This window comes from Salmo trutta, chromosome 9, assembly GCF_901001165.1.
Source record: "Salmo trutta chromosome 9, fSalTru1.1, whole genome shotgun sequence".
Classification (NCBI taxonomy): domain Eukaryota; kingdom Metazoa; phylum Chordata; class Actinopteri; order Salmoniformes; family Salmonidae; genus Salmo; species Salmo trutta.
Genome location: NC_042965.1, coordinates 4,415,945 through 4,431,314, shown reverse-complemented (window position 1 = coordinate 4,431,314; position 15,370 = coordinate 4,415,945). Strand labels below are relative to the sequence as shown.

Below are 15,370 nucleotides of genomic sequence, written 5' to 3'. Positions count from 1 at the left end.
GTTGCGAGAGAAAGAGTAAGTAGAAATTTGGTGGAGAACCCAGGGAGGGCCTAACCTTTTGAAACCCAGCCTGAAGTTCAGCTGAAACACATGCACTGGCCGCACTGATGGGTAAGCAACATGCTAACAACGTAGCAGTCGCTACCAGAAGGTCTCTGGTTTCAGTCCCAGCTGCGACGACTACCGAGTTGACCCCGATCAAGAAAGGCAAGGTTTACCCGCCATTTTGGAAACGGCGCTCCGCATCACAGCCTGAGGACATCTGTGACACTACACAAATCTGAGGGGACCAAGCTGCTTCCTTTGCCGCCGAGCTAATGACGTCTTTCAGTTCCACAAACATGAATTCAGAACTCAAAAGGGATTGGCTTGGGAAGGGTGACTGACTGTGAGACAAGCTGATGAATGCTTGGTGGTGTGACTAACAAACAAGCAGCCGCAGAAGAGGACTGGTGGAACATAAATCACCGTTCTCAATTGAACAATTTGCAACTGCTTTAAGGAGCTACTGCCCCTAAAAACCAACTAATCCCTTTGAGTCAGAAACGTTTATTCTAGTGTCAAAATTGACTACAATGTGTAAATATGATCATTTTTGTCAAAGTCGTCTAAAAGTTTGTAACCTCATGGTGTCACAATGAGTAAATGAAGGTTGGGTTTGGATTACAATCATGTCCACGTGCAAACCGCCCCTACTCCCACATCGCTTCATTGAATGGGGCTCCGGTGTTGCATGCCCTGCCGAAGGACCCTATCATGCGGGGATAGGTGATTGGAGTTTGTTGGTCCCCAGTGGTGATGAGTATACCGGTAGCCAGCTAACTAAGATTGAGGGGACAACAGTATTTTAGCTAGCAATGCTAACGTTAGCATTGCTAGCTCATTTTGTCAACCTTACCTAGTAACATTGCCATCTCACTAAAGTACATTTGACATCATCATATGACAAAGTTGTTTCCTACTAATTATTTGCCTATTTTAGCAATGTCATCGTATTTCTAAATTAGTGTAACTTAGACAAAACAGTCACATTAGCCTTCCAGGTGCAACCCATGTCTAGGGCACAATATTGGATGCAGCTATGGTGGTACGAGCTAACTCATGTCTGACTACAACAGTGTACTAACTAGCATCAACAAATTCAAACCAAACCCAGAGCCATAGCAAAAACATGTCACAGTTGGTTGACAACTGTAACGGCCCCACTGGCTTGAATCTAATCCAATCTGGAGCCAGTCGAGTCTACATCTGTAAAGCATAGAATTTGCTTCCAAACGAGATTACGTTATTTCTCGAGCTATGTTTATAATTTAGGGATGATGACAATCGTTGACCCTGTTTATCTGTTAGACAAAGTGCACAGTTGGGTGGCAGACTGATCCCTTGGTCATGAACAGATGCAGGGACCTACCAGAAAGACCAAAGGTGGGTATCATAACATGTCCAGCAATGTGATTACAAATGGTTTAGTGACCAATAATTTCATTGTCACAAGCTATTTTCACAGCTTGTCAGGCAAGACATCAGAATAAAAGTGTGTCACGCAACAAGTACCCTTGTGACACCACTTATTGTCAGTCCCCCTCGACTCCTATGAAAAGGACACACCATGAGGCTTCTGATCGTGACCCGAGTTACTGCCCAGATGGCACAGACGGCTTCATCAACAACGATAGGTAATGTGTGTTGTGAAAAGTTGTATAAAAAAAATACCTGGCTTGATAAAATAGGCTAATTTCCCAGCCAAGCAGATACATCTAGTAGAGTAATTTTAGTGCATTAGCAAAAAGCTTTGTCCTTTTATTTAGAACAAAATGCAACTTACCACTTGGCTGTCTATTACGTCGCCCTGTCACAGGCCCTCCCAGTCAACATCACTTCATAAGATTGACTGCTGCAGCGGTTCGATAGATGTCCAGTTTGCAGCCTCACCCCTTACCTGCTCACCAACGGTCGACAAGGTAAATGTCCAGTAATAGCAAAACCCTTTTCATTCCATGTGCCACTGATGAACTCTGCCTCAACTCTGCCCGTTTCTACAGATGGACTGGAGCCTCAGTCGTTTGATGGGGAGACCATCATTGAGTAGCTTGTATCTGACCTGGTCAAACTTCAAAGTAGCACCTGTTTGTGTGTCAGATATCACCGATCCTAACTGCCGTTGGTAATAGAACTGTGACTGTGTGTGTTCACAGAAACATGTATGGAGCCATGGAGATTTGCAAGATGTTGTGATGAAGTCCAGACTGACAGACAGGCTTGATACTGATGTCTCTGAATAGAGAGAGACCTGGCACTCAGCATACAAATTATACGAGACAACTTTTTCTTGTATTGTCTTTTTTATATATTTTTTTATTGAATGGTATCAGTCAGTATGGGGAGGGAGAAACCCTGTGTATTCTGCACCAGGATCTGGGAACTCCTGTTGTATAAGGGACACCACACAGGAAGGTATGACCACTCTGACATGTTTGCCAAGGTAGCCCCATTACCAGCATACAAAAACGCCGATAGGCAAAGTATCTGTCACAGCTGGGAATGACAATGAAAGGTGAAAGGTGCACATTGTTATATTAGCAGAAGACTGCCTCTATAGTATTATGTAAAGGGTTGTTTATTCTACATGGACCTGTTACTACATTTGAAAGTTATCAAAACACTTAGTTACTCATTGTGTATTCATTCCTTGTGTTACTATTTTTCTATAATGTTCTTTCTGCAATGTCGGGAAGGGCCCGTAAGTAAGCATTTCACTGTTAGTCTACACCTGTTGTTTACGAACCATGTGACATAACGATTTGACCTGCATAGGCTACTGTAGGCTACTGACCTATTCAAAGCTTCCTCCGGCATGTCACCATACACCTGCCTGTAGTTATTGAGCTCCACCTGCAGGTTTGTTCGTTGTGATTGAGTGGGGGGGGGGGGGACATCTGCTGCCAAGGTTCTGACAGATGGGTGTGTCTTGGTGGTGGCAAGGACACACCCAAGAAACACCCACATCAAGTCACACCCCCAAGCCAACTCACATTCGGCTTCTGTCATGGCAGCCAGCATTTCTTGAAGAGCAAGCCAAAAAACTAGGTTAAATCAGCGGGTGCAGTTCCTCTTTATCCTACGGTTGAGCAGACGCTCGTGATGAGGAAAGAAAAGTACAAAAAAAAAAAAAGACACTAATTAATTAACCTAGTGTAGTGTAGCCTAATCTAAATGAGTGGTTTGGCTGGACTGTTTTAGCTGGGCCTCAATGAGACTGGATGTAGAGGGTTGCTAGGCTAAGCAGACTTGGTCTGCTTACTAACATGGGTGGCTGTATTGAGCCCACGCCCCACCAGTGATTAAGGTGCAGGGCGACAGAAGGCTCTTTTCTTCCTGCCTCTCTCTCCCTCGCTCCACGCCTCTCTGGAGCCACTCAGAGCTCAGCCACAGCTCCAGGTCATTTTCCATTCCAATCAGGGGCACTCTCTCGCGCTCTCTCTCTCTCTCTCTGGTCATCCTGCAAAATTTAAACACTCACAGCCGAGGAGGGGGCACGGCAAGCGGGCACACACGCTAACACACACAGGGTCGTGTGGGCAAGTCTTCAGAGAGCAGAGGGAGGGTAAAGAGAGGGAGGGGAGAGAGCAGGCCTCGCCCTGAGCCATGGCATGCTTTCCCCGCCAGCACCCCAGGGTCGAGGGTTTGGGCCCTGCGTTCCAACCCCCACCACCCCTTTCCCTCCCTCCCTCTGTGTCCTCCAGCCAGGGTTATTATTTCAGGGTTACAACACTGCCATTGAAAGGCCTTGTTTGTTTGGCAGTGGCAGCGAGAGCTGCCTTTCCGACCAAGCCCTGGCAGCTCAGCTGAGTTTGGCTGTTGGGAACAACAACACAACAGGGTGACAGCCAGGCAGCAGACATTTAGTAACCACTACAACGCTTGCTAGCTAACCCCACCACGAAATATCTTTTTTTCCATGTATAAATGTATTCAGTAATCATTGTAAACCAAATAGTCAGTAGAAAACGTATGAATACATTGTAGTTACTTTACTTGACCCTCTTCTTTAAGCTGAATGAGTGGTAAATGGAGCCAAGCAGCTGTCCAAGTAGCTCCACAACTGTCTTAATGTGTCGGACCCAGCCACCTGCTAATCAAAGCCCCTGGTTCGAATGTTCTATTCAACGGGAATCGCTCGCTCTGTCCTTTCCATCGGTCAGCCTGAAGGCCAGTGGTGTCCATGGGGACAGACAGACACACTGCAACCCCTTCCCGCTCCCCAGCTAGCCTCACTACCTCCAGTCACAACGTCAAGAAGTAGAAACTAAGTGAAAGAAAGAGGGGGGAAAAAGAGCTGCGTGTTAATTTGTGAGCGGGCTCTCGTTTCTCCAGCAGCAGTTGCTCCATCCATCCATCTCTCAGCGATGTGGCCGAGCGGGCAGCACCGAGCGGAGTCCTAGTAAGACAAGGCTCGCAGTGACTGGTGCAGCCCACACAGACGGCTCACACGCACACTTTCCTTTTGCAAACAGTCTCTTCCTCTGACCCCTTTTAAATTTGCTCCTTTTCTTCCTGTCACCGCGCAAAAAAAAAACTCCTCCTCCGTTTTCTCACCGGGACCAAACAATCCCAATCTAATTTACTTTTTGAGGACAGAATATATACATGTGTTAATAGGAAAGCCAAATCAAATTAACTATAATTAGTCAAATTGGAGAGTGAGGCAGGGAAGTGGCGGCAGCCTACATGGGAGTCTTGTTCAACGCTGTCTACCCCCCCACACACCTACCCATCCCCCCCTCCACCATCTCACACACACACACACACACACACACACACACACACACACACAGCTATGCAACCACCACCTCCTCCCCCATTTCATTTTGACACACGTCACACTCACTTCAAAGCTCCCAAACAGCAATTGCATGTGGCAAGCAAACACACAGAGACACACAAACTATTTCTGTTGTGACACATTTCCCACCAAACCAGCGTGTGAATTTCACAAGCGGCAGAACCTGACGACTCTAATCTCTTCAAAAAGACATTAACAGACATCTTATGAGTGGATGGGTAATACGTTTGGACAGACGTTGCGATTGAACACAGAAAGGAAGAGGGGGAAGTGGGGGGGGGGGGAATAGTAGAGATGCATAGATGATTTAGATTTGAGACTGTGGCCATAAGACTGCTAGGCCGCTAAAGTCCAGTGCCAATTTCCCTGATACATCAAAGCTACATTTCAGACTCATTCATCCATCCATATTCCTCTCACCTCATTCAATGGTTAGGCTACTTTTCCAAATACTATAGTAGTCCAAATAGGCTAGCCCTCAAACTGAAACCAATAAAGTAACTCTTTGACCTTGTGTGTGAATCTATGCACTTGTTTCTCTCTGTCTGTGTGTGCGTGGTCACGGTACCACCATTTTGAATTCGATACCAGGTTTAGTACCACGACACCATCATGACACCACGTCAAAAAAATAAGTCGTATTAGCCAAAGTCAAAGAATGACATTTTATTCAGACTGATAAACTTAGCTACTGTTTAATTGGTGGGCATCTTTTGAGTTCAATATCATATTAGATTTGAAATGTTTTATGGAAGTCTTTCAGACAGCCATGTATGCATTAATGAATCAATTACACTTTTGACTTTGTTTTTCTCAATCTAACGGCATAACGAAATGGTAATCATTTATTTGAATGGTAAATCTCCATTGATAAACTGGATGAATCAAGATATAGCCTAGGCCTATTCACAATTCAGGTGAATGCACATTCAATAGGAGTTTGTGCATGCATTGAGTTATTGAACAATCTGCTTCCCCTTCCATTTGGGACTTAAATTAGTGCTGGTAAAAGACATTTGCATGGAAGTAGCAATCTTATTTTATAAAAAGTGTGTACTCTCTCTTTAAGACCCAGTAATGACATCATTCACGAGGAGTTTGAGGGAGAGACTTGAGGGAGAGATGATTAAGTGAATGTTTAACGTTTTTGGTGACAATCGGCTTTGAAATCAGCTTATTTTGTGTTATGGTTTGTGTATTATCACACACAAAAAGTACTAGGGTAGTGAATTGACGTTAGCTGCAGCTGTAAGCTAGCAAGGAAAGTTAGCCCACAAAGCCGGAAGCTTCTTGTACTGTAGACTGTTCTAGCCTGTATGGACATTGTTTTGCGGACAGTAATGTTTCAACATTTCTCATGCTGTGTTGCACTATTCAAGTGTGATTAAGGCCCAGTGCAGTCAAAATTCATTTTTTCCTGTTTTGCATCATATTGTACAACAGCTGCTGAAACGAACACTGTAAAAGTGGGAACATATTTGATCAGTGTTATATCCTGATAGTTGCTGGTTGAAAATACAAATCTACACAGGACCTTCTAAATCAGAAGGTTAGCATGGGTGGGAGTTGGCTTTCCATAGTGACATCACCATGTGGTAAATTGGTTAACAGACCAATAACAAAACAAGTTCCAAATCTCTCTGCCAATAACAGCTTGTTTTTAGTCCCCCCCCCAGTCAAACCACTCACAAAATGCTAGCAAAATTCTTGCTTGAAATTGTTTTTGATAAAAAGCTATTTTTGCCCATTTTAATACAAACTATTACAGTAAGGTACTAAAAGATATTCTCCGGTACTTTTAAGCCAGTTGTTTTGAAAGTAGTGCTCACGAGCCAAGAGCGGTCCCCTAAAATTGCGTACTACGTCATATATGATATGTGCACTTCGTCATTGCTCTCGCTCTCACTCTGCTGTGTGCGCATGATGTGCCTCTTGCTAGCTGTCACTCAAATGCTGAGGGGCTGAAGCTCATTGGTTGAAATTGAATTGCTAGGGGCTGGCCCACATGAAAATACAGGAAAAATGGCACAGCACTGCTTCCAGAAAAACAGCTGCATTCAAACTAGGGATTTCATGGCTAATTGAGGTAAAACAGTAATTCTGCATGAATGAACTACACATTGACACATCCAGCCCAAAGTGGGAGGTTTCAAAAAATATTTAGAAGTCTCGAGAGTTCCTCTTAATCTCTATACAACGTGAGACACATTTGACAGAAGTAGCAAAAGTAATAATTCTAGTACCGAACCGTCAGAGGAAGGCCCAACATTTTTTTTCAAAACACTCCAGTCACCCAAGTCAAGCGGCACCGGAGCGCCAAGTCTAGGTCCAAAAGGGTCCTTAACAGCTTCTACCTCCAAGCCATAAGACTGCTGAACAATTAATCAAAATGGCTACCTAGACTATTTACATTGACACCCCCCCCACTTTATTTTTACGCTGCTGCTACCCGCTGTTTATTATCTATGCATAGTCAGTTTACCCCTACCAACATGTACAAATTACCCTCCGTGCTTCTACATCTGCATTGCTTGCTGTTTGAGGTTTTAGGATATGTTTCTGTACAGCACTTTGTGACATCAGCTGATGTAAAAAGGGCATTATAAATACATGTGATTGAATTTGATTGATATATCCTTATTGTCATTTTATTGTCTTATTTTATTTTTTACTTTAGTTTCTAAACTATTTCTTGAACTGCATTGTTGGTTAAGGGCTTGTAATTAAGCATTTCACGGTCTACACCTGTTGTATTCGGCACATGTGACAAATAACATTTGACTTAATATTTAATGTTCCAGAATGGAAAAAGTACAGAAGTTTCGGCATACCATGCGCGCTGACTGACCTGCATGCTGCAGGAGCATCATGGCGATGTCCGTGTGTCCACTGAGCAGCGAATCGTGTAGCGGGCTGACTCCACCCACCTGGCCGTACAGGTGAGGGGTGGGCCGGTGGCGCAGCAGGGCCTCCACACACGCACGGCTGCCATGGTTACACGCCTCGTGCAGGGGCGTCCAGCCTGCGTTGTCTGAGTAGTAACACACACAGACATACACCACAGACAAAAACGGTCATCCAACTATATTTTAAAGATTGAATTCTGCATTATGGGTTAAATGGACGACAGCACACATGACAACCATCAAACAACATATTATACTGCTAATATCTTTATAGCTAATAGCAGCCATCTTTTCGTTTGAAAACCAATTTCTCTACATCCAAAGCTAGACACACACCAAAACGTAATATTTAATAGCTTAAAATCTATATTGATCTGAAGAAACAAGTCTAAATCTATACCTAGTGCGGGAGGTAGGTTGGTGTATTCTGTAGGTGTAGTCGTTCTTGTGCTCTAACGTTAAACAAGAGGAGACCAGAGGCCTCGTTATGGGGACAGGTTTGCGTTCCATGTCACTACAGCATAGAGATCGTACTCAAACTAATCCTCCCACCACTTCAAGCCCTTCAGTTTGTCCCGATTCCTTTTCGCCATCCCGTCTCCGGCTTTACTCTTGGTCCCGTTCACCCAATCTCCACTTAGCACGTTAGACGACCGTCAAGCAACACATCTGAACTATTAAACTAACGCTGCATCTGCATAAGCCATTGAAATGGACTGAAAAGGAAGAATTATTATATTTGCCCTGGGAGGAAAAAAAACAACAAAAAAACAGGTGGAAATATAAGAGGAAGTGCGTTCACTTGGCAGAGCGACTGTGAATCTAACCTCCAACCCACCCCGTTCCTCCAAGACACACCCTTCGCATTTTAGCTAAAGGTTTCACTGATGACGCACACTTCTCTTTTCCTTCCTTCCTTCTCTAAATCTACGTTAAGATCGATCCACGACACCCTAAAGTGGAAGCAGCGAGAGAGAGAGAGAGAGAGAGGGGGGGGGGAAGAGACCTACCTTTCACGTTGACGTCGGTCCCAGGAAGTGCTAGGATCTGGAGCAGCGTCTCAACCTGGTTCCTCTTGCAGGCTCTGTGGAGGAGTGTCTCGCCTTCGCCAGGACCGCGTCAATGGGCACAAAGGAGAAGATGTAAAAAAAGAGAAATCCAAAATTAGGGTGTGTCTTACCCATTGTCCCCTGTTACACACTCACACACCAATAATGTACTGAAGAAATGTCCCCAACGACCACAAAAAAAATTGACCTAAAAAAAGAAAAGGCGAGCCTCCAATGAGAATGCGATTTAAGAGGAGAGATGAGAAACGGGGGGCAGATAAAAAAAAAATTATAATAATAAAGTTATTAAAAAAAAAGATAGTGAATTGGGCTCTTTCTCCTCCCTCTTTTTTTGGGGACAGAGGGATTTTCCACATACACCAGAGCCCCACAAAGTTAATAAACGGGCTGTGAGTGTGAGAAGAGCCTCTTCCTGTCACGTATTGTTCCTCTGGAGGAAGTTATGGTACACAGCCCAGGCACAAAGGCTCCAAAAAGGATTCTTCACACATCCAGGGTTCAAAAGCTCCACTGGGCATTACCAACGTACCACGTGATATTTAATCAGCAAACTACAACACCCAGACACAAAAGACTTATTTACATTTCCCCCCCGCTCTCTTTTTGATACAATATTAAATCAGGAATATATTAGGAGGGACAGTACCCCCTATTTTCATGTATGGCTGAACTTCACAAGAAAGTTAAAGGCCAAGCATGAGTGCCTCTTTGCTAGCCAGTATAATACACGACTGCAGAATTCCTAATAAATGCTTTACTAGCTTGCCTGGCCATACAGAGGCTTCACTGGAGCACAGAGCAGGGCATGGGGAGTGGGAGGAGAGGAACGAGGGGAGAAAGGGAGGAGAGGGCAGACAGAGACAGGACAGGCAAGAGTGCAGGGAAGAGGAAGAGAGGCTTGCTGCATTTCAAGGCACAGCGAAATATTGAAAATGCTCGACGCTTTCAACTTGAAGAGTTCCTTTCTTCCCAGAGGTGTCTTTGAGGTTGCATTAGACACATTAAATGTGTTTTCCACCTGACAAAGAGGTTGAAGGGCGAGACAGCAAAGAAAGAGACGCTGTTTATCTGGAGCTTCGACAACATCTGGACGAGGAACAGCAATGGTTCACTGTTCTTTCTTCTTTTTTTCGTGTCAAAATGCAGAGGTAAGCCACAAAGCGGAGGGTAGCTTGTGTTGTGTGGAATATATTTCAGATTTCCAGTGCCTAGTTGCCCTGCTGTATCATGCCCCAGCGCCCTCCTCGAAAAAAACACCGTCACTTGCAGAGCAACCCAGCGTCTCTTTGGTGCGTTGCCTCTCGCCAGCCCAAAACACAGGAAATCCAAAATTAATCCTGCCTCTCCTCAGTTATGGGTTTTGGAATGCGGTGTTGTCCGTTATGTCCAACTGGAATAGTCCGGATTTTAAAGGGACAGCCGGTACTGGTGGATCGGATCTGGCGGTGGAGCTTCCCAGAAAAGTACCGTGAACCCAACTGCACACTCTCCTCTCTGAGTTACTGGTCCCTACCAATATTCTCACACCATGCAGCGAGGAATACACTGGAGCCAAGATGGCCGACATGAGCACAGTTTCCAACGCAGCCTCTCCCTCATAAGGACTACTTCCTCAATCTTTCTATAATACAGCTAAGAAACTCCGATAAATAAGACCACATTCTTTCCATGTAAATAAATGATCTCCAAATCGAATAAACATAAAATTCAAATGAATAATACACATGAAAAAAAACCCAGCAATAACTAGACTACAGAGAGTGAAGTCCAAGTGGGCCTTAATGAGTTGTTCTGCACTGTGGCAGGTCAGCGTTCTGCAGTGTGTTCCACCATTACAGCCTCTAAAACGCTGTGATTAAACACCCATTCCACAGCTCCCCATGTGTACACATCCTTGCAAATGCCAGGCCCAATCCACGCACTGTTAAATCACTGTAAAGGCTCCAATTTGGATGAAATGCCTCCATTATAGGGGTAATTGCATGCTCAGCATTTATAAGCACGGAATGGATAAATCCGCCTGTCCTTTTCTATAAATCCCTCTAACAATCCCCCATTTCACTCTTAAATAGAAAAGTTGAATGCATGTGTTGAACTCCCTCCCACTCTGTCTGTGTAGCCGTGCTAGGTGTTGACTGGCAAGCTGGTTCAAAAAGCTGCTGGCAATCGGTTCCAATAAGAACGCTATTTGTCAGAACAGTGCTAGAAAACTATGTCTGAATGTACAACCTCGTACATGCTTGGATGGTAATATCCTACTGTATAAAAAAAAAAAACACCAAACCTGGCTTGCCATGGAAGTTGAAAAACTGCGGAAGAATGTTGTGAACTAGGCTTGATCGGTGACATGACGGGACCGATTTGATGTGTGTAGAGAGTATCACAAGACGGTGGTCACTGGATAGCGATGCGATTTCAATTGAGTGTTCTAACAGGAAGCGGGGGTACAATATGCCACTTTTTAATGTTGTACCTCACCTACTGTAAGAGTCGGCTCTCCTCAATGCTAGCGATTTTAGCAGCACCCAAGAAATTCAACAGTGGAGTCAGGACAGAACTTACACCAAGGAGACTGTAGAACTGCCAGAGCACAGAAAACGACCTTCCTAAACCCACAGCCCCTCTCAGCTGCTAGAGGGGAGACCCAGTGGCCGTAGAGTTTAAGATATGCAGCACAGAAAAATTGCTCATAGGAAAGCAATATGAAATCTGTGTGAGAGAGAGAAAGTGAGAGAGAGAGAGAGATGTGCTGATGGTTCATCAAAAATTTATGCTGAGCGCATCGGTATAGAGATCACGTAGTGGAAAAACAACACATGCAAACAGCCTGGAGTCTCCTGCCTGCCCTCCCCTACACCACCTCCCTGGCTCTGGAGCAGGGCCTTTCTGATCAGGTGAGAGGGGAGATATGAGCGCTGACACCTCAGAGAGTTCACACAGAGTGCCAAGCCTCTAAGTGCAGGAAGTTCTGCACGCAGTAAGTCACTTTCACAGCACAGCCCTAATTGCTGTGTTTAATATTCTTAAACTGGGGATCTGACGACCATTGTGTACCCGTGGTGGTGTTGTCTTTAGTCATTATTTCCACGTTTCTCTTTTATCCGTGCGATTATTCTTCTTTTTTTACCCTAAAAAATGTGAATAATAGATCCAAAAAATAAACAGTGTGTGGAATTTCAATGAGAATGCCAGAGGTGGCAAACAAGGTGAACTCGTTACAGACGAGAAAAGCCTATTGAATCCACCACTATGAATCTACACCATCTGCTAATCCATGGCTTTATAAATACATAATGGGCTCGTCATTAAGTTCAAACGGATGACAAGGCTCTCGTGTCCTCGCTCTACTGATGACCTAGTCCTGTGCATCAGTCTATGAAAAATATTTTTTTGCTTGCAAATATGCAGAGAAGCGTGTGTGTGTGTGTGTGTGTGTGTGTGTGTGTGTGTTCGTGTTACCTGCTGTGTTGACACGGTTGAGACCTCTGGGGATGTTCTCCTTGCCCAGACCTGCTCCGTTAACCAGACTGCTGGCCATTCTGGGTAGAGACGGGAGACAGGGTAAGGTCTGACATCAAACATTATCATCATGGCCATCTGATGACTGGCATTTCTTCAAAGTATTTAACACTGCCACAATGAATGTCCATAGAGAGGAAATTCCTTTCACAGCTGGGAATAGTAAGCCTACATGTTAGGAAGACTCAGACAGACAGGCACACAAAGCAATGGAACATCCTCTGAGTAACAGAGCAGTGGCAGCAGTGTGTACAGGGCCAGTGCTGTGCCTCATTCAAACAGACAACTACCAGGACCCTGGCAAAGAGATACTCCCAGCACAGTCTTTTAATGGCTGTCACTATGAAGCACTGTGCACCTACTAAAGCCCATACTCTCAAATACAGTGCAGTCAGCGTGTTGCTCGTCTCCACTGCTCCCCCTCGTTTGAAGAATAACCAAAACGAAGGTCACACCCCAATTGCACTGAGGAAATGGATCCTGTGAGGTAGTGTAAAACACCAAGGAGGACGCTGGGTAAATGAATCCTCTAGAATGCAATTCAATATTTCCTACAGTATTAATGATGACGTGGTCAAGGAGAGACGACCAGTTTGGCCATGCAGCAATAACACTACAGACTGAGCTGTGTGACCTGGCCGTAGAATACCGCGACAACGTCCCATCTAGCTAGCGACGACGCGCTTGATCAAATTACCACACTGTGGGCATCACAGGTCCTTTTTCCGTCACTTTTCCTCCGCCTAGTAAGTAAAACCCCAAACGAGTCATTTCAACGGGGAAAAAGGAAATTATGAGAAAGAAGTAAAGACGAAGTAGTGAAAGTGCGCTCTTCAAAGCTGCGTAGTGCTAATAGCTGTATGGCTGTCAGTAGCGCTGTGAGTGAGTGTGCGGAGGGGAGACCTGTTGCCTGGCTGCCAGCAGGACTTCTGACATGTGGGTGACAGTGAAGAGGAGAGAGAGGGGAGGCATGCTTTACTACAGGGAAGTCTGCTTGTTCCCTGGTAATTGGGCTGTTCAGAACCCGGGCGGAATCTCCCCGACAGTGTGGGAGGAACACACGTTCTGTCACGTAGCTTGTTATTAGCAGGGACAAGTCTGTGAAGAGATCAGAAGTGCCTGCGTGTGTGTGAGAAACATTTATCTCATCCCACTTAACTCAAAAAGTACCCTGTCCACATGGGGAGACGGGCAACAGACTTGGCGAGAGAGCCTAGCCTCTCCGATTCCTCTATGATCGTCCATACTATAGAGGATTATCATTCTGTCACTCTGGGTGCAGGATCACTGCAAGCCCTGGGGCATTGTACAATAAGCCATTCACTAACACAAAATACACACACACACAGGCAGCAGACTCTCTCCAGTGCCATTTCCACCCCACAAGGTGTGATAAAGATCACCTCAGAATCAGAGAGGCAGCAACATAAGAAACCCTTCCACAACTGACATTGCTTTTGTTAAATTGCATTTGAAGCCACCTAAATGGTTATTTTTTGGTCATAAAAAGCAGATTTATTTAATTTAAAAAAAAAACAGTACAATAGGCAGAAATCGCTCCGCCATTTCCTGGTTGCAAAAATTCTAAAAAGTTTGCCTAATTTCAATTTATGTAACAAAACAGGCAATGAATAGTATAGAGCCCTCAAACTCAAATCGAGACCTCGAAGCCAGTCCCACTGCTTTTTTCCCCTCCCATTGTTCCCCTCTAATCGGGGACAAATTTAGACCTGGGACCCCAGGTGTATGCAATTAATTACCGGGTAGAACACAAAACCAGCAAGCTTTTCAGAATTCACCGATAAATTGGTCCACATGGACAGCTAAAGGCATAGAAACCGTAAATGACTTAGTAATAGGAAATAATTGTAAAAAGCAATTTCGGACTGACCAATGTAGATATTTTCAAATACATGCAACTTTCATGTCACGAAATTTCTATTTGAAATGTTTGGGACATCAGGGCAATCTCAAGGAAATCCTATTGAGTCAAAAAAGGATGTTCATATGATAGGTTTTGTATAGCTTACCTTGCAGAGAGCCTATCCAACTGACACTACTGGAACCATGAATTAAATATAACTGATATTGGCACAAGATAGAGGGAATGTTGGAACATTAACAAAATGACAGTTAAGGAAAATGTATGCTTAATACAGTATAAACTAACGTGTAGAATGTATTATACAAGCGACAACATTCACCAATTCTACAGCACGACGGCAGAGTCACGTTTTAAGTGTAAAACTAACAAGGATTCAATAATCTATGCCTTCTGGGAATGTCATCAAGTCCAAAAGTTATGGGCTCAGCTAGAAAGTTCGCTGTCAGAAGTATTACAATTCAAAGTAAATTTACGTCGGTCGGTCTGCATATTTTCAAGGCATGGCATATGAGGGTGCAGTGAGATACCTGATAGGTTGTATGATACTTATCTTACGTAGCTGGAAAATCAACCAATCCTCTATTGATAACACAATGGAAAGGTCAATGCTTTATTATCCAAATGTTGAAAGTGCGTGGGCTACTGAGAGAAACAAAATGGTGCAGTTTGAGGCCAGGTGGTGGAGAGTGATGCAGGCGCTGGAGATAGTGGTGTGAGCATGTGGGTCTGGGCAGGTGTGATGATGTTAGTGTGCGTATGCGGTCAATTGTGTGTGTGTATATGGTTTGTAATAAAAAAAATAATAATTACAACAGAATTGTACCAAATATATTTTAAATAAGCAAAAATAGTATTTTCAGCTGTTTGACGCTGGTGGACAAAAGCGAAAGTAAAACTAACCAAAATTAAACTTAACAAGAAGCATAGAAATAGTGCAAATAGAATGGATCTACCGCTTCTCAAACTTGCTTTCAATGAGAAAATCTAATCAAATTGTATTTGTCACAGGGGCCGAATAAAACAGGTGTAGTGAAATGCTTACTGAGAAGCCCTTAACCAACAATGCAGTAAAGAAAAATATATGTCAAGTAAAAATTAGATAAGTAAAAAATAAAACAACAAATAGTTAAAAGACCAGCAGTAAAAT

General features: G+C 44.1%; 1 protein-coding gene across 3 annotated transcripts in view; it reads right to left on the bottom strand.

Annotated features, from left to right (window-relative positions):
* slf1 (SMC5/6 complex localization factor 1) overlaps positions 1-15,370 on the bottom strand; it is a 37,170-nt gene that overhangs the window by 8,598 nt on the left and 13,202 nt on the right. For 2 of the 3 annotated variants that reach the window (XM_029762152.1, XM_029762154.1), the window contains 3 exons: positions 12,279-12,358; positions 8,760-8,852; positions 7,692-7,874 (listed from right to left, as the gene is read on the bottom strand). In XM_029762152.1, the coding sequence (XP_029618012.1) occupies positions 7,692-7,874; positions 8,760-8,852; positions 12,279-12,358 (356 nt within the window). Of the gene's footprint in view, positions 1-7,674; positions 7,875-8,759; positions 8,853-12,278; positions 12,359-15,370 lie in introns of all 3 variants that reach the window. The other variant, XM_029762153.1, reaches the window with a different exon arrangement.